Source organism: Colossoma macropomum, unplaced genomic scaffold (assembly GCF_904425465.1).
Source record: "Colossoma macropomum unplaced genomic scaffold, Colossoma_macropomum, whole genome shotgun sequence".
Lineage (NCBI taxonomy): Eukaryota > Metazoa > Chordata > Actinopteri > Characiformes > Serrasalmidae > Colossoma > Colossoma macropomum.
Window position 1 is genome coordinate 30,726,151 of NW_023494787.1, and position 25,796 is coordinate 30,751,946.

A 25,796-nucleotide genomic window follows, 5' to 3' on the forward strand; every position below is an offset into this window, starting at 1 on the left:
TTCACAGAGTTTTAACGCTTATACCGATTTGTTACGTTTAGCTGCGTTAGTTGATAGTTGAATGAAGCTTCATTTCTTCTCTGTTCTTTGATTTTGAATGACCTGCAACCCATGGCTTTCTTTAAATCTGGAGGCGCTGACTGTCATGTGGATCCACATGGCTGCCTGATCAGACAAATTCAAGACAAACAGTCATTACAGAAACTATATGAAAACAAGCTGCAGTGAAGGCACATAGCCAGTGGGCGGCGCTAAAAGCAAATACACTGCTTTGAAGGGGAATTCCACCAATTTTGAAACGTGAATAATTCAGTCTTTGAGTTTTATACAAAGCAACTAAAACTGTTTTGATGTGAAATGGCTCATTTGTAGAGAAACTTTCAGACTCTGATTCCTTTAATAGAGAGCAGGGATCCCAATGTCTTCAACACAAATATAGCCACTTTATTTACTGTACACATCCACCAGTGAAGATGAGTTTCTATATGTAATGGGGATGATGGTAAAATAATGAAAAATCTGAAAATAATATGTTTTCTTTAGGGACTATTTTGCTTTACATCACCGTGCATGTTCCCCTCCGCCATGAATAGATTAAAATGAATGGAATAAAACACATTTTAAGCCAAACTTTATGACAACACTATCATAAAACAATGTGTCAGACATCAGGCTGAGTATTCATAATCATTTAATGTAATAACGTCCTGTGAGGGAGCTTTCAGAGGTGCATGTCTTGTTCCTATCACCATCACCGTGAACAATTTTGACTCAGTAAGTTTCTCTAGAAAGAAGCATTTCACATCAGACCACTCTGAAAGACTTTGTTTACCTCTTAACCATTTAACTATGTAGACTTAAAAAAAACAGTTCCCCTTAAAGTGACTTTGTAAACATCTCCAAGAGATCTACATGTTTTTATATTGCAAAGAAGCCTGGAAGCGACTAAGTATGATTTCATGTAGGCCTAGAATATTTGTCCTGGTTGGAGTGTGTCAACAGAGTAATTTAAAACATCTTCATCAAAGTCTCTTATTGAACAATGAAGAAGTGTTTACACTTAACCAACACAGAATGCTATTCATTGGTTTTACTGCAGCTGAAATGTCAATTATTCATATTTGGGTTAATTTTAATTTTAATTCACAGAGATTTTGGACTAAATCGGCATCTGCTATTGGACATTTTGTGTAGGCCTTCTTACTATACTATAATCACTGTAGTAAAGAAGACTTCAGTACACGATATAACCCCCCCTCCCCCATTACTGCCCCTTTACTACCACATCTCACATCCTGAATGAAAGAAAGGTACCTGTGAACTGAAAGTTTCACAGTATGTAGAAGTAATTGATCTCTTAGAGTAAGACACACCGAACGTTCTTTTTCAGTTCCAGGTTCCCGTAAGGGATGCGTGTGATGTATATAATTAATATGCAAATCATTGTTTTTGATCCTCTTTTAAAATTAATGTGGTGAAGTACAAAAACACCAAACTATTGCTGCAACTTTCCAAGCTACAAACTTGAGAATTTTTTTCCCTGCTCAAACATAGGCTGCTTTGGATAAGCAATACATAAGCTTAAAGAGGAATTACACCTATCTAATCATCTGCATGATTCAATCACTGAGATGTAAACGAAGTCATTCATAGTGGTCTGATGTGAAATGGTTAATTGCAGAGAAACCTATTGACTCAGATTTCTTTACAGTGGTGATTGGAACCAGGAGTCACAATGTCTACAACTCAAATATAGCAATATTTTAAATTTACTATCCAAAACTGCCAGTGAACCTACATGCGTCTACAGAATTTTTACCTGTAATGTTGATAGGGCTAAAATAGTGATAAATCTGAACATATAAGTTTTCTTTTGGGACTATTTTGCCCTACAACAGCCCACATTTACCTCTTTGCCATGAAAGGGTTCAAAAATGATAAAAATAATACATTATAGTCAGGACTATCTTGAACTTCCTTATCTTAAAACTATTGTAAAGGAGTGTCTCAGGCATGCAAAGTATCCATAGCAATGTCATTTAGATGTCTTTTAGAGACATTAAATTTCTTTGGATGTTTGGTTCCTATCACCACCACTGTGAACATTTCTGAGTTGGTATGTTCTACAGCGAAGCATTTCACATCACAACAGGCCTACATGACATGTTCATTCTGAAACATACGCTCATACTGAAACATAAGCCCATTCTGGAATGTTTTTTTTTAAATGTTCCAAAAAAGTTAGATGGGGCAATTTAAGACTAGGAACATTGTGAAGTGTTCAAAAACATCTCAATGGTGATGCATCCATGGTGATGCATTCATCCTTGGATATAAAAGGATCCTCCAGGGAAGCACTAGTCCTTTATGATCAAGGATGAGTTGAGGCTCACCAAAAATGCATCAGCTTCATTGCAAGCAATAGCAAAGATTTTAGGTATTTCACCCTCTATGGTGCATGATAACATCAACAGATTCAGGGAATCCGGAGAAATCTCTGTATAAAGGATAAGACCGAAAATCACAAGTGAATGCCCCTGTCCTTCGATCCTTCAGACAGCACTGCATTAGAATGTCTCTGTAATCAGTCAACATATGTGCTTGGGAACACTTTGATTAACCATTGTCAATAAACACAGTCTGGCCCTGCATCCACAAACTCAAGTTAAGGCTGCACTACGCATTGCAGAAGCCATTTATCAACAATATCCAGAAACACTGCCAACTTCCCTGCGCTTGAGCTCATCTGAATGGACTGATGCACAGTGGAAATATGTTTTGTTGTCTGACAAGTCAAGCTTTCAGATTGTTATGGAAATAATGGAGGTCATATCCTCGGAATCAAAGATGAAGAGGACCGTCCAGATTGTTACCAGCAAAGCCAAGAGGACTGTCATGGTCTGGAGAGTTGCACTTCTGTGAAGGCACCATTAGTGCTGAAAACATTAGACACTGTCTTTTTCAGGGATGTCCATTCTTATTTTAACATGACAACACCAAACCACATTCTGCAAGTGCTTTCAAAACAGAACCAGTTCATATCTTCAGCCCCCAAACAATTAATAAATGTTGTTAGAAGTGAAGGTGATGGAGCACAGTGGTAAATGTGCTCCTGCCCCAACTTTTTTGGAATGGGCATCAAATTTGGGATAAGCATATATTTACAAGTATATAAGGGAAAACATAAAATATTGTTTTTTTGGACCATTTTCAATTTAACCCCTTAAAATCTTAGGCTTATTACATACTAAGGCTTTTCATTCAGTAACTGCAGGGCAACCACAGGGCTTCAGTGTAAACCGGTTGAGCTATTCTTAGCTTACAGAAGTGTCTAATAAAACTTTGGGCCCGGTGGTGGGCACTGGCCATTTAAGGGGTCAGTACAAGTCAAACAGAATTTACTAATCACTGCTTTCGGTTTTCATTAGTATTTCACATACTGTTCCAACTTTTTGGAGTTTATACAATGTTAAAGACAGAAGAAGTTAAGTAAAGGTGAATTGGCTCTTGCTATCGTCCTTATTTGACTACTCCCCCTTTCAGTGTTATCATGGCTAACCATTAAATGAAGTCAGTAAGGACCATGTTTTTGATTTGCCTAAGAGCGATGGGTGTGTTTTACTTTTCAGTAATTATTAGCCATGTTAAGTTTAAACTAGCCTCATTTTAAACATGGTGTGACTTTTTCTTCAGACACACATTTGAAAGTGAGTTCCTCCACAATCAACCAAAAACAAGAACCGAAAAATGTGTTCACTCAGTACAGCTCTATTTAAGGGACAATGACCACTTTATGCTATCATAAGCAATTGAATTCTCAATTTTCCATACACACAGTAGAAAACCTAAAACAAACCTAAAAATAATTTAAAAGAACAAATGCTACATTTCATACTTCATACTTCATTAATGTTTCATTAAAGACCAAACACAACACAATATGTACACTTAAGCATGTTGATGAGACTTTTTTTTATATATGTTATAATATTACTTTGATGCATGTGCTCAGTTAATTTCAACATATCTTTAAAAAATGTTAAACACAGACACATAGCCAGAAAACAGACGTCAACTAACACAGACATCATATACATTGTTAAAAGTACTCATGTTCACAACAGTTAGAAAGGAAATTGTTTTACATGTAACAATTACGCAGAGGTGTGGGAAGTACCGCTGTCATCTTAGTGTGGCCATCCCACCTGAAAAACCAAAGTGTCATTGGACAAACGCTTAGAGCAGTAGTTATTCTTGATTTGTAGGGTAATTCCTGTATCAACATCAAGGAGATCCATACCATCTGTCCATTCCATTTTAATGTATGAAATTAAACACCTGCAAAAAGAAAAAAAGCGTGATTAATTGCTATCATATCCATTTTGTTAAAAAAAGTCTATAAGGAAAATTATATTGTTTTGAAGTGGATCAGACAAACAGTATATTAAATGATCAGTTAATTTACATATATTAACATTAATAATACGAGAACAGTGCAAAACCAGAGCATTGCATTAATGTTATTCCTGAATATCTGATTACATTCTGCTGTATTCCAGTTCCACAAGCCAGATAATGAAGGGCTGTAGAAATCTAAGTACTTTAAGATGTAGAAACTGTTATGGAGCAAGAATAGTCTCTGCTTTGGAATAAGTTTACAAGAAATTTGTTTTTGCAGTAGTTCACATTGAGAAAAGTAACTAAATATATTATAAAAAAAAAGAAAAATATGTATAAAATAAAGTAATAATTAATATGCATAATAGAAAAAGAATATTCAGTGGCAATTGAGTGACATAAGGTTAAATATGTCCAGCAGTGTATCAATCTCACCTTTGGATTTGGGTTTGACCATGAACTTCTTGCTTGATTTACCCAGCATGTTGGAGGCAGTACAGGTGTACGTGCCTGAAGAGGGAGCTCTGAGGAGTGGCTGATTTTCATCATTGTCCTGCACATTTGGGGAGCTCCAGCTGTATGAAGGTGGTGGATTTCCTCCTGATGAACAATTGAGCAAAATGTCCTCTCCGTCAACGAACTCCACCAACTCCCTCTCTGGGTTGAACGGGTCAGGTGGGTCTGAAAGGTAAAAACAAGGGTCATATCAAACTTGACTCGAACCACATCAGACTGGTAAGTAAAGTAAACTTCTCTGGCACTGTATGCTATACTTGTAGTTATATGACATTAACTAAATGTACAGGCAAAATGCAGGCTTCAAGATGAGTGTTACTGGTCTGTTTTGTCGTGTGGCATATTTTTGTCCTTGTTTATGGATAACAGTATGTCATAAAGAGTCAGAAACTACAGCAAGTCTAATGAGATTACCTAAAAACTCAAGACAGTTTCAGACAAGTTTGTGATGATTTATGCATGCCATTTAATGACATTATTGTACTAATCTGGTTGAACGCAAGCCCATTCAGTCAGAAATTAGAGCAACTTATATATAACAATGATTTGGGTGGAGTGACACAGCAGAGGATGTCAAAATACAGTGGTCTGATGGTATTTTTGATCCTATTGTGGTTAAAAAACGCACATAGCCTACATAAACACGTTCTATTTCTCATACACTGAAAAAAATGAACTTGGCCCTTAGTAAATTTTACACAATAAAATTGTGCATGTTTTTCTCAATTTAAATGTGTTTTTGCTTCAACTAAATAATAATAAGCAATGTTGAAAACCAGTAAACTAAGCATATGAAACACGCTTAAAGTGAACTAGAAATAATTTTGTGTCAAGGGGTAGAAACTGCGCATGCGCAAGCACAGCTTTTCCCCGAGCTGACGGCAGCCATTTTCTACACCCTGTCTCTGGGAAGATTTGGATTACCTGAGAAAATTCTGTCATCTTACATTTACATGGTAGGAGATTGTATATTGTCTATTGTTTGTCAATATGGACATATAACATGTTCAAGACATTTACGCAGAAAAATATTGGCAAAAACGTGAGGTTAAGGGAGGACTTAGCATGGCTTAAAATTCGCTAGCTTAGCCAACTTAGCTAGGTTAGCTAGACAGGTTAGTTTAAACCGACGCAGATTCAGAGGACACATAACGACACTCGGTCAAATAATCCCTAAACTTACTAAAGATCGCAGTGTTTTAACTGTAAAGGTCAGTGTTTTAATATGGTGTGTCCTTCTTAAGTATCTGTCATGTTGAGGTAGTCACTAAGTTTGCTCATCAACACAACCGTTAGCTAACGTTACTGTGGACCTAGCCTAGCTAGCTAGCTAAGTAACGGCGCCATTTTCTGAAGTTCACTGCAGACGAGTGCGTTTAGCTGCTGTGTCACCGCACAAGTACACGGTAATGTATTGTTTAGATGGTTGTAGATGCACACAACGCAGCGTTGGACATAACGTTGATGAAAACGTACAGTTAAGGGACGACTAGGGCGTGGTGTGTTAGTATGTTAGCGCCAACCATAGATTGTAGGTGCCAGTGTGAGAAGGGTGAAATAGAATTGTCCATTTTGTAATGTGTATTTTACCATTGAATGGAGTTTTGTGGAGATGGGGGCTGATTTTATTTAGATTCATTATAAAATAAGTATTTGATATTAAAAAAAACTGTCGGGGGGTGCCTGGAAGTATTTAGAAGAGCTCAAATGAAAAATAAACTGAACGTACTCTTTATGCAGCAAGAGAACAATGAAGTTTTGTATTAATAACAAGATTTAATTTGTAGGACATTCATAGTGAAGACATATTGAGAGACCAGCACAACACTGAAATGGACATTTATGTCATCAGAAGAGGGTGGAGAATATGAAGAGGGTGACGCTGATGGAAACATTATTGTAGGAAACATCAAATCAGTTGCACCAGACTGCAGTAATGCTTGGAGTAATCTATGCACTGAATATGGCTCACCACAATGGGTGGAAATGCTGCTTTTTGAATTTGTACATTCCTCATGCCAAAGGATGGTGCAAAGTTCTCCCCTAATATTCTTGGTTTGGAGAACAAAATCTTTGGATAGTCAAAGTAGGCTGTCCTTTCTGGAAATATATGGAACTTTTCACACTAGCTTCTACTTTGATTGAAAAGCAATGGGCTTTTGAACAACGCTTAAGTCACATGAAACAAGAATGGCTGTATTTGTCAACATCACTTTTAAAATTCAGTGACATTTCAGTGATTTTCTATACAACATGTCAAGATCCTGGTCATGTTTAAGAACAATTTGTCTTAACATGCAGTTAGATTTTAGAGTCTTTTTTGCTAAAGCTGTACAAAATAGCCTTTTGAATAATTTGAGCTCTATAAATTTTCACCCTAAATTTGCGAAGTCTAACAAACAAAATAAGGTTGTGTTAACTAGAGGCAGTGCTTTGACAAGAAGGTTGTACTCTGTAGGTGCTATTTCTGGGGCATTATTTTGATCATTGATGATAATTGGATATTGTATAAAGTCGCATAACATTAATACTGTTATTGTGCTGTTCTGTTTTAAATATCTGCTGTTGTAAAGTTGCAATTATCATTACAGAATTGTTTCACAATTTCTGGGCCATTTCTAAAGACTTAATTAATTGTGATTAAAGGCACACACATTTAGGTGAATGTGTTTATAATTGCAGTGTTCTGTTTGAAGCTTATTGTTGTATGTAAAGTTGCATTTTAGCTTGTGTTGCCTGCAAGACAAGCAATAATGTATTGATAGCTGTGCACTTTTAGAGAAGTATTTAGTCTATTTTTTTACTCCTCTGCTTTATTTTGTCTACAGTCTTGTTTTATTACTTAATATTCAGTGTTTTTCTATAGTGGTAAAGCAAATGTGTATTTTAGTTGATCCTAATATGCAAATGCATTTGATGTACCTTAATAAAGTCAATGTAATTTTTTTTTATTGTGATGATAGTCATTGTCTTGACCAGGTGTTTAAATAGATGGAACATTAATAAGTGTAGCTGAAGTTTAATTTGTGAAAATTAACATTAAAAATTGCACATTAAGAAATGCTCTGTGATATAATTAAGCTGTTGTACATAATAAACAATGAGTAACTATTTGGAAATACATCAAAATTTTGTAGTTTTACTAAAAGGTTATTTAACAATCTACATAATTTAATGAAATAGCATGAACATGATTAAATTTAGTTAAAATTACACCAAGGAAATTTTACAAAATATAATTAAGCGGACAAAACTTACAAGCATCAGAAAGGCATCAAATTTGAGTTGTTTTAACTAAAAAATGTTATCTACAATGTACATAATTTGCTTAAGTAGAAAGAACATGATTCATTTTAGTTAAAGTTACTTAAGGTATTGAAGTAAATCCTGCAAAATATAGTTAAGTTGACATTGCTTATAGGTAATGAGTAAATGTTACTCAAATTATATATCTGAATGTAGATAATTTAATTTCGAGCAACAGGTTGATGAAAAAAAATTAAGTCAATTCAAAGAGTCATTTTTTTGAGTGTAGAGCAATGTTGTGGAGGATCAAATATCACCCAACTTAAATAGGAATAGATAACTTCTCTTAGTTACTAATACAACTGACTTTGCAACTTTTCCATATCAAATAAGGAAAAACAAGCTGATGCTACAAAATGGGATTCAAACTTGGCCCCTCATTACGCATGGAACATTAAACAATTAATAAACCTTACATTTCCAAGTGAGCTACGACCACAAAAATTGAGCCCTATTACTTTAGAGAACTGATTTGAGGATTCTTAAAATTTTAAAACAGAGACTATATTGTCTGAATGGTCTTACAGTGAACAGCAATGCTGAGGGGCTCTGACTTCACTCTGGGCGGAGGTTGAGGTCCTTCTGGACCAAGTTCCAGTGCAGCTTCACACCTGTACGGAGCTCCATCCTCTACCCTGCCTGGGTTGATCAGCAGGGTGGAGGACACCTGGACTGGAGTAGCCGGAGAGAGCTCAGAAAATGTGTGGTTGTAAACTTCCGTCTGCCCTCGGTACCACCGCAGTGTGAGATACTGCACAGGTGCAATGTTCTGCACCTCACACAGTAGCTGGTATTCTTTGCCTTCCACCATCGGTCCTGTGTGGTTTACCATGCTAATGGAGATGCTGTCTGGAGTCTCTGCAGAAAAACAGGAAACACCTATTATACCCTTGATCTGTTTTGGAATACAATGGAGTAACAGACGAAAATGGAATATCTAAGGCCAGATTGCACTAACACAACAAACATCAACATTGTAATGTTTGCAGTTATCGTTAGGATGTTCTCGAGGAAATGACAAGCCAAATAAAGCAGTAGAGCACTTTGGAACAGTGCAGATGGGAAGAACATTCTAAAACAGTGTGAATGGGGGAGACATTCCAGAGAAATGTGAACAGGGGTAAACATTCTGAACAGAGGAGTACATTCTGGAAGAGTGTGAAGGTGAAAGAACATTTTAGAACAGTGTGAATGGGGAGAACATTCTAGCCCAATGAGAATGAGTCTCTCAACAATAAAACAAACATAGTTTCTCAACAATAACACAAAGGTATTGCCACCAGCCAAATGTTTGGGTTTGTTGGAACTCAATTTACACAATTTTCTACTTATCCTGATCAGCCAAGACAAGTTTGATCCCCAAATTTTGTTTCTTTAGTTAAGTGCTGGAGCCAGAAGGCTAACAATGCTAACCAACACTAGAAGTCAACAGACAAACCAAATCATTTCTTTAAATATATCATCAAAACCTCAATCTGCTCAAACCATATCCAGGCCTTCATTAAGGTCACACAGCACCTGTTGTCTAAAATAGTAGCCCCCAGCATTCAGCTACACAAAGTTTTCATTTTCATTTTTATAGTTCAAACTGTGCCCTAAATCACACCAACAAGTCTGCACAAACATAATGAGGACTTGGATGCAGTTTGACTGACTTGAAAGAAGTTTTACAGATGTTTTTACAGAAAAGATTTGGGTGACTATTGACTCTAGCATTGGTTAACAACATCAAAGCAAAACAGCCGATCAGCCAAGACACCAAACATGCCTTTGTTGACCAATTATGTCTCAGAGAAGCAAAAATTGGGTTTTTGCAAAAAAACATTTCCTTAAATGACACTGCATGAATAGTTACTGTGCAAAATATTGCACATACTGTACAGAACAAGGTTGAGCTTCTCTTCACACTGTCTGGGTGCAGTGAAGAAAACACCGTAGCAGATTGGTTCTTCGATCCAGTCAATCAAGCTGTCCACTGACCACTGGACAGCAAGGTCACGCTGGGTGTGTGACGCACCGATGGCAGATTCCCATCCCAGCACGCGCACTGGCCGAGAGGCCACACAGCTGACTGTCACCGGCTGTCCAAACGCAACAACCACTCTCGAGGGCGATATCTCAAGAGAGCAGCTGTCACCTGAGGCTGAGGAGAGTCGGAGACAGTTATATACATCTACTGTTCATAATATTATCACTTACTGATTTTACACAGATATCACAGATTTTAATTTACTTACATACTACAAATAGTCATTACATACTCGAATTATATACAATAACAGTACAATATGACCATACATGCACTATTAGACAGGATGAGAACACCTTAGGCTACTTTACAACTAACATATTTGTGATTAAAGATGATGGTAGATGATTAAAATAGCTTTGTTATACCATCTATCCAGTGGCACATTCAGTGTAGAGACAGGGAATGGTTGTGCCAGACCATTAATGATAGTCGTTTCAGTATAATGAAGCAGTACAATATTATTTACAAATCAAAGCACATAAGGCTTATATATAGGCTAAGACAAACAACTTTGGTAATCCAAGAAAGTCCAAAGGGATACAGGGTGTCCATTCCATCCCACCATTTAAAAAATTCTGTCTGAAATTGTAATTTTTCTTTAAACAAAAGGTAACTTTAAAACTATAAAATACTGCATATCACATCTACCTCAGGGTGCTGACACCTGTGCTGACTTACCTGTTTGGAGAACGAAAAGAGCAAAGAAACATTTCAGTGTGTTTTTCATCATCTCTGAGATTTTGTTGAAATCTGCCATAGTCCGGGTACAGAGACGAAAGGGATTCTGACTTGGTCCTGCTTGGCAACCCAAAAACTGAGCTGTGGCTGCTAACAAAAGCCCTGCTTTGCATCGCCACTCTTGTCCATGCCATAGTTCGACTGAATGGCCTTGAAGGGGGACCAGAAAGGACTGGGGGCCCCCAGGAAAGCAAACTCTCTCTAGCCTGAAAACAATCACTGCAAGTCTCTCCTCATGCCTGTGTAACCATTACCTCTAGTGACGTTACACCAGTTTTAGGGTGAAACTTGCAAGCCTTGAATTCAAATCAGGGCTGGATTTCCCAAAAGCAACTAAGCACAAAGATCATAGTTAAATTGTAGAGCAAGCATTACATTAAACACTCTCTCTACCAGTCAAGATGATGTTTATTACTACAAAGCCTTAAGGAAACACCCCAGATCAGTAATGTAACGTTCTAGGTAATTGACTGAAAACACGTAATGCTCCTGAGCAGTTTTCAAGACTAGTATATTAATTCCACATGTAACAAAGTTGTGTTAGTCATGTGATTTCTTCCCTGGCTAGAGGCACATTGCATGTCACTCAAATTACAACGCCCAACTCACCATAGCAACCCGCCTACATGTGGATATATAGATGACTTCAACAGCAGGGGTTGTAGGGGTCCTTGAATTTGTATCAGATTTAATGCACAACAGCTGCTGAAAGTCATGTATGCGCAGAGCAGAGAAGGGCTACATTCTTTTGAGTTTGAAAAAGCACATAGTAACGAATTTTGGTGCAGTGGTTTTTAGACACTGTTATAGAGCTTCCTGTCAGGCTTTCTTTTTGTGTTGATGTCTCCTTTATTAACTGAGGATAATGTGACTTGGCAGGCCGCTTAAAAGTCCCCAGAGCAGTCAGCGTTGCTATGCCAACACGCTCACTGCTAAAACACAACAAGCTTTTTGGCAGGGTCACTTCCAGTCTCCAGGTTTCTTGTTTAAGGTTAACAAATGAAAGACGCACAACACAAGACACCATTTTAGAAGCACTGAACACTCGCTTTTTTCATTATTACGAACGGATGCCACTTCATAAAGATGAGCTTTTTATGGTGTGGGAGAACATATTATCACCAGGCTGAGCATAACGAAACATGTCTGTGAGTAATCCCAACTGTTTGTCCTTCATATTTAAGGACAAAGTGCTGAAGCAAGTCCAGACAGAGGCAAGTACTGGATACACTGATGTTTAGAAGTTCCTTTATTGTAGAACACATCTCCATGACTACAGAAAATACAAGAGAACTGTGGATTACAAACTGGAAAGCAGCCAGAAAGACTCACTACCATGAACGTTTCCTTTCAAACAGTTGCACATTAGGAGAGACCATTGGACATCAAAATAACATCTGAAGTCCTTAAAATGGGTTTCTCACTGGACAAAAAAAATGGCATAATAAAACATGAAACTGGGAGAGAAAGGTAAGGCACAAAATAGCTTTTCATACACAACTGGGTAAAAGTCAAAGAACCCTTTTTTGTTTATTTAGTTTCCAGTCAAAAAAGACCAATAAGTTCAAGTTATTGATTTTGCAGGGTGAGGAAAAAAGCAAACATAAATTACATGCATTATTACAAAATGACACGAAAGCCTCCAACACAATGTATACTATCTCAAATCTATCAGTGTTTCATTTGTCTACTCTTTTGTGCACGCTATTGCCACTTTAACTCTTCTGTCCTTACAATCTTAAAACCAACCAGGACCGCTGCGTCCTCCCAACTAAAGCTGTTCCCAAAACAGTCACTGACATTATGTTCCCCTTGAAGAGACACTAACATTTACACAAGCAGCTACCCAAACACACCTCAGCTGCCTTGCTAATTTCTTCCTCATGTACATCTAAAATGGTTAAAGGAGATATTTTTTAAGAGATTAGACAAAATATACATTATATACAGTTTGCATAAGTAAGGGGAAAGTCAAAGGAAAATAAGTCAAAAAGCAGGAGTTTCCAAACTGGAATTCAGAAAATTGTTAAAAGATGGGAAAATGGGACCCCTAACAACCATGCAAGACCTGGTAGACCACCAACACTGTCACCATCAGATAAACAGTACTTAAAGCTTTCATCTTTGAGAGAGAGGAGAAAAATCAAGCTCCACTCTTGCTTTATATATTGAAAACCTACAAGTGTTAAAAATACTGAAACATTTGAGACTTGTGTATGATTTTCTTACTCTTTTCCTATGCCAAAAGATAGCGGCCGACTGGAAATTACCTGGAAATTACCAGAGTGAAAGGTTGTTCTCTGACAGTTGCACAGTCCTGTATATACACTAATCTTAGTCTTGAGTTGTCACAACATGATTCTACAGGTATTACAGATACAGACCACACAGAAGCCCCAGTGATACATACAGTGCGTGTATGAATCAAGTACACATTCTAATTCTAGGACAGAAAAGCAACAACCAAAAAAAAAGTTATTTTTTATATTGAAGTTTGTTTCTCATGACTTTGGTTCTCATAGTGGAGTTTCAGCAAATCTTGTTTTTTAACTGTAGAAAATGCGATCTCCCTGAGTGGGTAGATTGGCTACATGATTACTGTAGCATGATTAGCTTAGTAAACTATGTATGTATATGCATCAGTCATTTAAATGCATACTTCAATTAAGCATTTGGTTTAGATTTTACTACATGGCTGTTTGATTTCTTCCAATTGTCTTTTTATTTCATGAATACAACAACAACAAAACAACAATAACAGCAAAAAAAGATATCAATTGGCATTGACTTAAAGCTTTACAATGAAAATGTCATGATTCCTCCTTATAAACATTACTGTAACCACGCACACACATAAATAATATTAAAGGCTGTGCAACAACTTTTTTCAGCAATGCTGCCATATGAGTGCATGAGGCAATAACCATTCAGTTGTAGCAGTGGAAAGTAACATCAAGTAACAGAGAATATTTAGGAGCACAATTTGGATTAATTCAAGTCTGAGCATGATTTTGACTCCACAGTTTGTGTGGAGCTGGGGGAAAAAAGTGGATATCACAATGGAAAGGGATGTAGGACTGTAGACAGAACGCAAGCAAGAGTGAACCCCAATCACAAATTAGTGGTGCTCTACTCAAAACAGTTTGGCCAAAATTCACCAAAATTTCAGGCTAGGCTTAAAGGAATGGTTGGGCAAAAAATCAAACTTACACAATTTTCTACTTACTTTAGATGTTGTTGATCAACCAAGACAATATTTGGAGTCCAAATTTTACTTCTTTAGTTTACAACTGGAGCTTTGAGGCTAACATTGCTAGAAAACACTTGAAGGCAATAGTCACCCAAATAGCCCAAACAGTTTTTGTAAAAGTGCCACAACATCTCTCAACTTACTTAAACAGCATCCAGTTCTTCATTAAGGTCATGCAGACTTGCAGAAAGACTGATCAGGATTGATCTTGGATAAGATTTCTTTATTTATTTATAACGGTCATTGTCACAAATACTGATTCTAGATCAGCACTTCTATTCCTGAGGTACTTTATGAATACACACTCTGTTATCTAAAGTGGCTGCCTGCAGTTTTGTTTTCACTCTTATAGCTCACTTGTCACAGTGTCCTAAACCACTTTGACAAGGCTTAAAGCAGACCTGGATATGGTCTGAGCTGCTTGAAAGACATTTTTTTATTTTTACAGAAACAATTTGAGCCATTTGGGTGACTACTGGGTTCTAGTGGCTCTTATCAACATTTGCCTCAAAGCTCTAGTTCAAAACTAAAGAAGCAAAATTTGGACATTTCTGGGCCAATCGACTACATCTGGGCTAAAGGGGAAACTGGTATAAATTTGATTACTCACCCAACCATTCTTTCAATATTTGTCATGCCAACTCACTATGAATGGCTTACTATTGGTTACAACAAAGAAGAGAATACCTAATGAAAGCTAACTTATAAGCATTCGTTACTAATAGTTCATAGATAGTCAGTGCATAGGTGTCATGCAATTTCATACCTGCTGAAAAAAAAGCATAGACCACCAGCTGGTTTATGCTGGTCTGGTTGATGGTTTAGCTGGTCACCCAGCATGGACATGCTGGTTGAACTGAATATCAGCATCCAAAACACAACATATCGCTGCTGTCAGAACAAAACCTCATATTTCCATTTTTATCATTTTTTTGTTTTTCACATAATTTGAAAGTGCCTGTTGCTCTTTACATTGTAAATTTCATGATGAACGGACCAAATTAAATGGACCAAAATTACTTGGAAAAAATTCTGGTTCCATTGGCTTACATTGAAAGTAAATGATGTTTTCTCCTTCTCCTGTAAAGTCACCTTTTAGGAGATATGAGGTTTTGTTCTGACAGCAGCGAAATGCTGGTTGTGCTGATGATCAGCATATCAGCTTCCATTGCTGCTGACCAGCATACCAGCATCCAAAATACAGCTTATGCTGGTCTTGCTGGTGACCAGGTATGCTGGTCTATGCTGATTTTTCTAGCAAGTATTAAAGACAAAAATTACAAAAACAAAAAAAAAAAAACACCACAACCACAACCGATCAAGTCAGAGACTATAACTGAGTGAAAATCACACAAAACCTCCCCAACACACTCCTTTTCACTTCATTCTCTTACACACATTTCATGACAGAAAAATATGGAGACTTTGCATACATTTTAGATCAGTTCAGCCATGGTCCATTTTCCAAAACCTTAAAAAAATCATCAGTGATCAAATAATGGTTACTGACTCAAACTTGCAAGAACCAAATTTCAGCCTGATCAGCTAAACCTGCAGAAGTTCAGTTCAACACTGATGAAGTGCTTGTTATTATAGTCCTGAAGGTGTGTCCTGCTTTGGGTGAGAAACCTTCAGACGACAGAGTTCGAGCTGACACTCCTCTTTATCACGTAACCTACAATCAGCACAAAAACCAAGGCCAACCCCGATCCGAGAAAAGCCCAGAAAATAGTGCGGTCACGACCTGTAAAGGAAGAGTGGTATTACAATCGAAAGTTATATACATCAGTGTACACAAGTAATTTATGAGAAGATATTACTATTAAACAGAGAAAGAGAACAGGTTTCCATACAGCAGTCTGTGTGGCATCAACACATAGCTAAAATACAGTGTCCCCAAAAAATATTTGGACAACTTAACAAACTTAATTTAAGCTGTGATAACCTTTTGTGACGTTCTTTAGGTAACTTCATAAAATGTTCAACAAAATTATATTATTCATTTCAGGCAAAAACACTTTCACAACATCAAAGACTGGAGGAGAATCCCAACCAGACGGGTTCTGTTAAGCCCGTGGGAACGTCAAAGCCTAGGGCTGTTTTTCCTACAATGCACACTTAAAAAAGATGGCTCTTCAAGGGTTCTTTAGTAAAGGCAGTGGTCCTATTTAGAACCCTGAGTTCTCTACATAGAACAATTTTATGCTTAAATTGTTCTTTGCATGACACAATTGTTCTTCAGATTGATGGCGAATGTGTTTCATTAGGTTCTATATAGGACCTTTTTGAAAACAATTCTATACAGCACGAAAAAGCGATCTGTTATTGTTACAATAACCATTTAAAAAGGTTAGAAATAGAAAAAAATGGTTCCAAATAGAGTTATTGTCTAAAGTAGTAAAAACCCTTAAATAACCATCTTTTTTAAGTGTGTGGTGTGGGTGAGCTTTTTTTCATTAATGGGATCATAAATTTAGAAGTCATTTTGCATGCAAACCTGTAAAACTCTGTAAAGAAACTGCTTAAATGATAATAATCTGAAGCACATCAGCTGCCTTTTGAAAGAATACTTTGCCAAAAGTTTTGGATAGGTCTGTTTAGAATAAATAGATGCTATCAAATGGCAAACACTTGTTTTGACACATTGTTTACTTAAGCAATTAAGTGAATACATTTTCAAGCAGGGATGCACAATTAGAATTAGCCAAGATCAGAATCAGCATATTTTCGCTCCTAACGTGCAACTTGGCCAATTCATTGCTGTTATTTTGGCAGATCTGTGTTTCAATTTTATGACATAAATAATGTGAAGCAGGTAAGAGCACTCTTTTGGGGGCCACTGTATATATAACAGACTGAACAGAGAAACAGAACAGTAGCAATATCCACTACTCACTTTTTGGATTGATGATGAACTGTTTTACTGACGAGCCATACTCATTTGTGGCAGTGCAATTAAAGCTGCCAGATGTCAAAGCAGGTACTGACAAAACTGCTTTATTGAACTCATGCTGAATAGGTGTTTTCCAGGTGTATTTTGGATGGGGATTTGCTTCCACAGTGCAGTCTAAGGTGATCTCTTTATTTGTTTGGTTAAAGATCTCCACAGATCTGGAGAACTTTGGGCTGTCTGAGGAAAAACAAAGATACACATCACAAATCAGACACAAAAAAGGCTTAAGCCCTGGCTAACACTGACTCAAGGCATGTTTGACTTATTTACAAACATAAAAAATGGGGCTTATTCATCAAAGTTATATACAGACAAAACTGTTTGCAAAATGAGTGCATGCAAATTTCACCAACAATATTATTATTCACCAGTTTTATCTCTGATGTATCTGTATAATCAAACTCACACCTGGTTTGAGTGAGTAAATCTGAGTGTAACTGTTTAACAACCTGAAAAACGTCTTAATCTATATCATATGTAATACCAATAATGAAGAATAATAAAAAAAAAAGTAACACTAATAATTTCTTCACAAAAAAAGTGGATGTACTTACTTTGCATGAACATTGGTATGAACAAATGCTACCATGCCTCCTTGATCCATTTAAAGACATATTACACTGTGCTTTTGTTTTATACTACTGACATCAGCCCAAAAATAAAAATCTCATACAGCTCAATTATACAGTACTTAATAAAAGTTATTTTAGAAAAAGAATTATACTACACAAATTACGATGTTTTGTTTATTATACATTTGATTCTTTCAGTCATCAAAATTTTAACACTACAAAATCTTCCAAATCTGCACTTTTTTTTACGAAACTTTGATGAATAAGGGCCAATCATCTAGCAGGACAGATGTAAAAGCTCACATTTGTACTGTTAATACTTTCACAGCAGGTGTTCCATTCTCTGTTTTAACTGTAACCAGTTACACAGCACCAGCAGACCAGACTAACTCATGTGTCACCCACAGTCCAGTTTAAGTCATTTGAACATGCTGAACAGCATCACTCTATTCACTTCACTAATTGCCTCCTTGGCTAAAAGCAATGTACTCAAACTGTCTACCACTCTCCTGGCACTAGCTATTATGTTTATTTCAAATGCAAATTACATTCATGCAGATCTACAAGAGGTCCATGCAAATAGAGTGCCACTTTCATCACGTTGGTCAATATTAAATGGCCAAACAAGTCTTGTTTAAAAACTTACAATGTACATTAATACTGAGAGGTTCCGATTTCTTTGCGGGAGGAGGTTGAGGTCCACCTGCTCCCAGTTCCAGCTGAGCTTCACACCTGTACTGAGCTCCATTGTCACTTCTGTTTAGGTTTATGGGGAGGCGTCCCAACTTACTTTTTGGAGTGGTGTCAGTTTCAGAATATCGGCTAATACGAATTACATTTTGGCCTTTATACCACCTTACAACAAGGTTCTTAAGCGGAGCAATGTTCTTGATGTCACACAGGAGCTCATACGTTTTCCCCTCAGTCACTCGTTCAGTGTCATTCAAACTGATGGATACATTATCTGGAATCTCTGTTGAGTGAAAAGAATTGTTAACATTATCAAACAAAACAAGCAAACAATGCCAGCAGCTACCATCTATTCTGCAACAGCTACTGTTTTATTGATCTGTTCTTTGATTTATTGAAAAGGCCAGAGCATAACCGACCCAACAAATTCAGAAAAGCCAAATGTTTAGTTTGGAGTGTCATCACGTATTAAATAAAAATCAGTAAAGAGGTCTTCTTAATGACTTTCTAGTTTTTCCTAGACAACGAGATCAGACAAAGACAAAGATAAAGGAGACGTCTGCTTAAGTCTCCTGCTACTCAGACATTCTATTGAGCAAAAGAGCCCAATAATCTCATGTGTCTCCTTGTGTTTTAGTAGCAATCTCAAGAAAGTCACACTTTGTGTTCAGATTTCAGAACATGGTAACACTAATGACAGGAACTCAACCATATTTAGGTGGCATGAATTTGTTGGGGGAAGCCTGAGAGCTTTACACAATATCTAGTGTTTCACAGATATAGCCTGTTTCACATAAGCAAAGGTTATGGTAACTATTTTACTTAATATACTTAAGGTTACGTGCATACGGTATGGGTAGACAGGTAGATATTGCAGAGCATGATTTTTCAAAGGCGAAGTGACATAAGAAAGAACAACGTACTGTAAACAATAACTTCCAGAAACTTTGTTTTCTGGGACAATTCATTCACGTTGACAAAGCAAAATGGTTTTATATTCCACTCTGTAAGACTGTCCACTTTCCAGGTGATTTGATTGACCTCATCCGTCATGTCCACTGGTCCCAAGGGGGCCTCCCAGCCCATCCCAAGATGGGTGAGGTGTGTTGAACAGTTCGCAGAGACTGGAGCTCCATATGCAACCACCACTCTGGGAGGAGTGAGCACGACGGGATCACTAGCAGCTAGGACAAAATTTAAAAAGAACATCATATTAGCCTGGAGATTGTGTAGTATTTTTAAAGGAACATGCCATCATTGTTCAGCTTAATCACTCTCTGCTGCACTTGTAGCATACGGTCAATACCATGGACAATAATTTCTCTCTGTATACAGAAGAAAGCCTGTAAACTCAAAATACACTTATTAGTCAACTGGTTTTCTGTTCTGTGATTAAGTTACTAAGAAATTACTGTCTGTGGTAATTGTATTGTACAGATGCGACAGATAGAGATCAGGTAAAAAACGCTGGTGTATTCTTTTAACTTTACAATTCAACTATTTCCTTCATACAGTTAAACATGAAATGACCACATCAAACAGCTGGGACATTTGCCTTTTATTTTTTTTTACATTTTCGCAATTAAAGCATAATCCATACTGGACTGTTGTTAACCCAGCCGCCTTTCATCAAAGCATGGATAGTCCAGCTCCACAATAGTGTGCATGTACGGCTTTACATGCATTTTGTCATTGAAGTTGTTATCAGTCAAGTTTTTACACTGTGCATTATTAAGGAAGTTCATATTCACATTTCTGCAAAAGGGTTATTACAAAGAAGCAGACCACAATACTTACAACAAAAAATATCCAGATGGCTCACACAACAACCCAGTTTAAGTCACTATAATGTCATTTTAAATGAGTACTTCAGAAAACAAACATTACCAGTTCATACAGGATCAGATTAGGTACAAACAAAAATGAAGTGGTTTTACTGCAGATTTTAAAGGGACAAGGGATGTATTTAAAATGCGCAATGTATTGTAGACACATGAAGCATGGAGAGGGGCTGGAAGAAGACAATGGTACTCTTAGTCTGATTTTACTTTTTCTATGCCACCTTGAGAGCATATTGAATTGTGCGAAAAAAAGGTTCACCATATTCACCATATCCAATAACAAAATCTTACAAATTTGACTATAAAGTGAGTAGCTATGTGATTTTCAGTTAACGGCATGTACGTAATTTTCCACGAAACATGCACAAGTCCATGATGGTATGCTTATCACTTGTGTACATGTCCACAACTGCTAAGACTGTTCAGCTCCATCATCCTTCAAAAGAGTTCAGTAACGCTGAGATTGATAACTGATCATCATTGTGATTTATCAGTCTATTCAGGCTTTAGCAGAGCTCAGTAACACTGAGAATAACAACTGATCACATTGATTTATCAGTCTATTCAGGCTTTTATACAATCAAACAGCTTCAGATGATTCAAAATGCAGCTGCCAGAGTTCTCACTTGGAGTAAAAGAAGAGAACACATCACCCCCGTTCTTAAAGCCTTACGCTGGCTACCAGTCTGTTACAGAACAGACTTTAAGATAATATCACTGGTCTATAAATCGCTCAATGGTGTAGGACCAGCATATTTATTTCGTATGTTGCAGCAATATGATCATTAGTAACTACTCAGTTAGTCCTATGAAAGGTGAAGACTAAACATGGAGAAGCAGCGTTTAGCTACTATTTTGCTCTTAAATGGAACCAGTTGACAGAGAGCACTAGCAGAGATTTAAAACATTACTCAGTTTTGAATCTAGGCTTAAAACATTCCTGTTTGAGCAGGCTTTCAGCTCAGTGTAAAACACTGTTAGCGTTTCTAGCACTTCTCCTCTGTATTGGCACTCTATAATTCTTTATTTTCCTATTTAAATTTTAATTTGATTTTTAATCATCTGATTTTAATTTATAATTTGATTTTTCATTTAATGAATTTCTCTTTTAAATCTGTTTTAATCATGTTTTTTTCATTTCTGTTCTCCTTTATTTTTCAAAAGACTGTATTTTGTTATTTGTAAAGTACTTTGAATGACAGCAGTGTACGAAAGATAAACTTGTTTTGCCTTGGCTTGCTTTTTGTAGGAACGTCAGTGTTATAAAGAAACTATTTTTTGAGTTCTTCTTTAGATTACGTCTTCACATTTACTGATATGTATAATACTGCAAAATAATTTGGACAACACAAATACTTCATTTCCTTAAATAAGTAATTCATTTCTTAATCACTTGTATTACCTAACATCCCAAACCAGTGAGTGGTAACCCATAGTTTGAAAAATGCTGTTTTAACATAAGCCAGTCAGTATGATGAGAGAGGCACTGTGGGGACTAGTTTTAAAAATATTTTTTTTAATACTAAAATTTAATATAAAAACATTACACATAAGAATAGTGCTTTTAGGTTTCTCCATATTTTTTCTGTGGGATGCAAAATAAACCTGTGACTCCAGACCGATGGTTACCCTGATCTTTATTCAGTTCATCCGCAGATATTTTGGTTGTTTGTATTATATTTATTTTCTTCACAGTGATTTGCCAAACTACATATCCACCGCCAGCTAAGACTCTCCTCCTCTGTCAGAACTTCCAATTTCCTCTATCTACAGCTGGCTGAAACAGGCTCTGAGTAAATCTGTGTTCAAATTAGCCGTTTTGTCATTTAAACAGAGGTTGACAATCAGGCTGTCAGGTGTGACAACCACACTCGCCACCAGAGGTCAGCATCACCTGAATACTGACGTGCTTCCCAGTTCAACCCTGACCCTTCTCACCTGCAGCTTGTTATCCTTCCTATATAAGGATCCTCAGTACACTGGCTCACTGCGAAGTATTGCCAGTCTCATCTGCATACCAAGCCTTGTTTCAACTAGGATTGCTGTCATTGGATTATTTAGACCCTTTTCTGAACTCTTGGACTCTGCTTTTGATCTCCCTTTGGTACCTCTGCTGTTTTTGTGATCTTTTCTGTTTTTTTGACTTCTGGACTGTTTTTGACTTTGATATTGTTTTTTTGTGTGCTTGAGTAAACGGCCTTCATGGATTCTAATCGGTCTGAAGAGTCTCCTTTACAGAATACTTTGCCAACCCAGAATCCAGAAGACCCGCTTAATCTCCTTGCTGCTGTTTCGGCTCAGGGTCAGCTATTGGGCTCTCATGCCCAACAACTAGTTCACCTCACCAATACCCTTGACGAATTGCTCCATGTGGTTCGTAACCTTCAGATTTCAGCCCCTCTATCTGCTCAAGCCCCTCCGCCTGCTCAAGTCTCCCCGCAGCCTGCAGTACAGCTTTCCACACCTCCCTCAGACACGTCACTCCCTTCTGTCAAGCTAGCCCTCCCTGATAAATATGATGGTTCCCCTGGTCTGTGTAAAGGATTTCTAATGCAGTGCTCGATTTATTTTTCTCGTGCCCCTACAGCCTTTCCCACAGACTCATCCAAAATAGCGTTTGTTATGTCCCTGCTCACTGGTAAAGCTCTCTCCTGGGCTACAGCTATGTGGCAAGCTCAGGTGCCTGATTCCTCTACATATGCTAACTTCGAACGTGTGTTTCGGGAGGTTTTTGATCATCCCGTTTGCGGTAAAGATCCTGGAGAGCTTTTATTATCCCTCAAGCAGGGGAACAAGACAGCAGCGGAGCATGCTTTACACTTCCGCACTCTCGCTGCTGAGGCCGGATGGGACGAGAAATCTTTAAAAGCTGTATACCGCCGTAGCCTCAATGAAGCCCTTCAAACGGAACTGGCATGTCGAGACAGTGACAATAGTCTTTCGGATTTCATCCAATTGTCCATCACCTTGGACAACCTCATTCGTTCCAGACGCCGTCCTATCACCAGCTCCTCTTCTATCCCTTCCGCCGTTCAGTCTGTGCCGGAGCCCATGAAGATTGGTCGTGTGCAGCTCACCCCCGAAGAACCGCTAAGACGCATACGCGAGGGTCTTTGCTTTTACTGTGGCCAGCAAGGACACTTTAAAGGTGACTGTCCCACTCTCAAGAATCCCAAACGGGTGAGTGAGACTATCTATTCTCCTATTGAAAGTCGCAAATTCACTCTACCCGTAACACTAATCTGGGGCTCTTACCGTCTCTCTCTCCCAGCGCTGATTGATTCTGGAGCTGCCGGAAACTTTATAGACCAAGACCTTGCAACCAGACTTCACATTCCCCTCCACAAAATAAAATCACCCCTGACAGTTAAAGGACTGGATGGAAAGCCCTTGGCTCTGGTCAAATCCTAGCTGCCACTCCTCTTTTAAATGTTGTCACAGGAATTTTGCACTCAGAACGTATGTCACTGTTAGCCATTCCCTCTCCTGAAAATCCCATAGTTCTTGGGTTCCCCTGGCTATCTACTCACAACCCCATAATATCCTGGCCCAACGGTGAATTAGAGAAATGGAGCCCCTTCTGTTTTTCCCACTGCATGACCTTACCATGTTTGACGACTTCAGTTGAAAGTCCTGATACTGCTATAAAAGTGCCACTTCCTGTTGAATATACAGAGTTCTCCTCAGTTTTTAGTAAGACCAAGGCTGCAGCACTTCCACCCCACAGAGACACTGACTGTGCAATTGACCTGCTTCCTGGTACCATACCCCCTAAGAGTCGTATTTACCCCCTGTCTATTCCAGAGACTCAAGCCATGGAAGAGTATGTGGAGGAAGCTCTGAAATTGGGTTACATACGCCCTTCTACCTCTCCCGCATCCGCGGGTTTTTTCTTTGTTGAAAAAAAGGATGGAGGATTGAGACCATGTATAGACTATCGAGGACTCAATGCGATAACAGTGAAATATCGCTATCCCCTACCTCTAGTCCCGTCAGCCATCGAACAGCTAAGAAAAGCCACCATGTTCACCAAACTGGACCTCCGGAGCGCATACAATTTGATACGTATTAAGCCAGGTGACGAATGGAAAACGGCTTTTAGTACTACAACTGGCCATTATGAGTACCAGGTGGTCCCGTATGGGCTGGCAAATGCCCCGGCGGTGTTCCAATCTTTCATAAATGATGTATTCAGAAACATGCTCAATAAGTGGGTAATAGTCTATATTGACGACATTCTTGTTTACTCCCCCTCACTCACTGAACACATCACTCATGTCAAGATGGTGCTACAACGCCTCCTGAGTCACAATCTGTATGTGAAATTGGAAAAATGTGAGTTTCATAAGCCTGTGGTATCATTTCTGGGGTATATCATCTGCGCGCAGGGAGTCAAAATGGATGAATCTAAACTGAAAGCAGTGACTCAGTGGCCGCGACCCAAATCTGTTAAAGAACTGCAGCGCTTCTTGGGTTTTGCAAACTTTTATAGGCGATTCATCAAAGGCTTCAGCATGATAGCCGCTCCCCTCACCTCTTTATTACAAGGCAACGCCAAAAAATTGAACTGGTCAGCCAGAGCCGATTCGGCATTTGACTCACTCAAACGGAGCTTCACGACTGCTCTGATTCTCTGCCACCCTGACCCCTCCCTTCCTTTTCTGGTGGAAGTGGATGCATCCGAGACTGGGATCGGAGCTGTTCTTTCCCAAAAACATGGGGACCCAGCTAAACTCCACTCCTGTGCGTTCTATTCCAGGAAACTTAATCCTGCCGAGCGAAATTATGACGTGGGCAATCGTGAATTTTTGGCTGTTGCACCGGCTTTGGGGGAATGGAGGCACTGGCTCGAAGGCGCTGCCCACCCTTTCACCATTCTCACAGATCATAGAAACTTTAACATTAAATCAGTAAAACATCTAAATTCTCGCCAGGCCCAGTGGGCATTATTCTTTACACGCTTCAATTTCACTTTAACATATAGACCTGGATCTAAGAATGGCAAGGCTGACGCTCTCTCCCGCCAACATGATTCTGAGGAAAAGCCCAGCTGTACAGACCCCATAATATCCCCTTCGTGTATTGTTGCCCCAATTTCTTGGGATTGTATGGAAGAAATTAGGAGAGCTCAAAACAATGACCCAGCACCCCCAACATGTCCAGCTGACAAAGTCTATGTTCCCGTTAACCTTCGAAGTAATGTGGTGCAGTGGATGCACTCATCTTTGAGCTCGGGTCATCCTGGTATCACCCGAACGATTTCCTTGGTCCGGAACACTTTCTGGTGGCCCAGTTTATCCACTGACGTGACGAATTTTGTCAAGTCATGTTCAGTTTGTGCTAGAAGTAAAACACCTTGTCAATGCCCTGCTGGGCGCCTTATGCCTCTTCCTGTCCCACATCGCCCCTGGTCGCACATAGCTGTGGATTTCTTGACAGATCTACCTCCCTCTAATGGTAACACGGCAATTTTAGTGGTCATAGATTTTCCAAAGCCTGC

At 38.3% G+C, this 25,796-nt stretch overlaps 1 protein-coding gene across 1 annotated transcript in view; it reads right to left on the reverse strand.

The window, feature by feature from the left end:
- Positions 1-121: 121 nt before the first annotated feature.
- Positions 122-25,796, reverse strand: part of si:ch211-66e2.5 (hemicentin-2) — a 33,972-nt gene continuing 8,297 nt past the window's right edge. Inside the window, exons 3-11 of the mRNA XM_036565517.1 lie at positions 19,379-19,639; positions 18,412-18,738; positions 17,137-17,370; positions 15,896-15,984; positions 10,931-11,162; positions 10,097-10,363; positions 8,746-9,078; positions 4,834-5,079; positions 122-165 (exon numbers count right to left, since the gene is read on the reverse strand). Of these exons, the coding sequence (XP_036421410.1) occupies positions 122-165; positions 4,834-5,079; positions 8,746-9,078; positions 10,097-10,363; positions 10,931-11,162; positions 15,896-15,984; positions 17,137-17,370; positions 18,412-18,738; positions 19,379-19,639 (2,033 nt within the window). The remainder of the gene's footprint in view (positions 166-4,833; positions 5,080-8,745; positions 9,079-10,096; positions 10,364-10,930; positions 11,163-15,895; positions 15,985-17,136; positions 17,371-18,411; positions 18,739-19,378; positions 19,640-25,796) is intronic.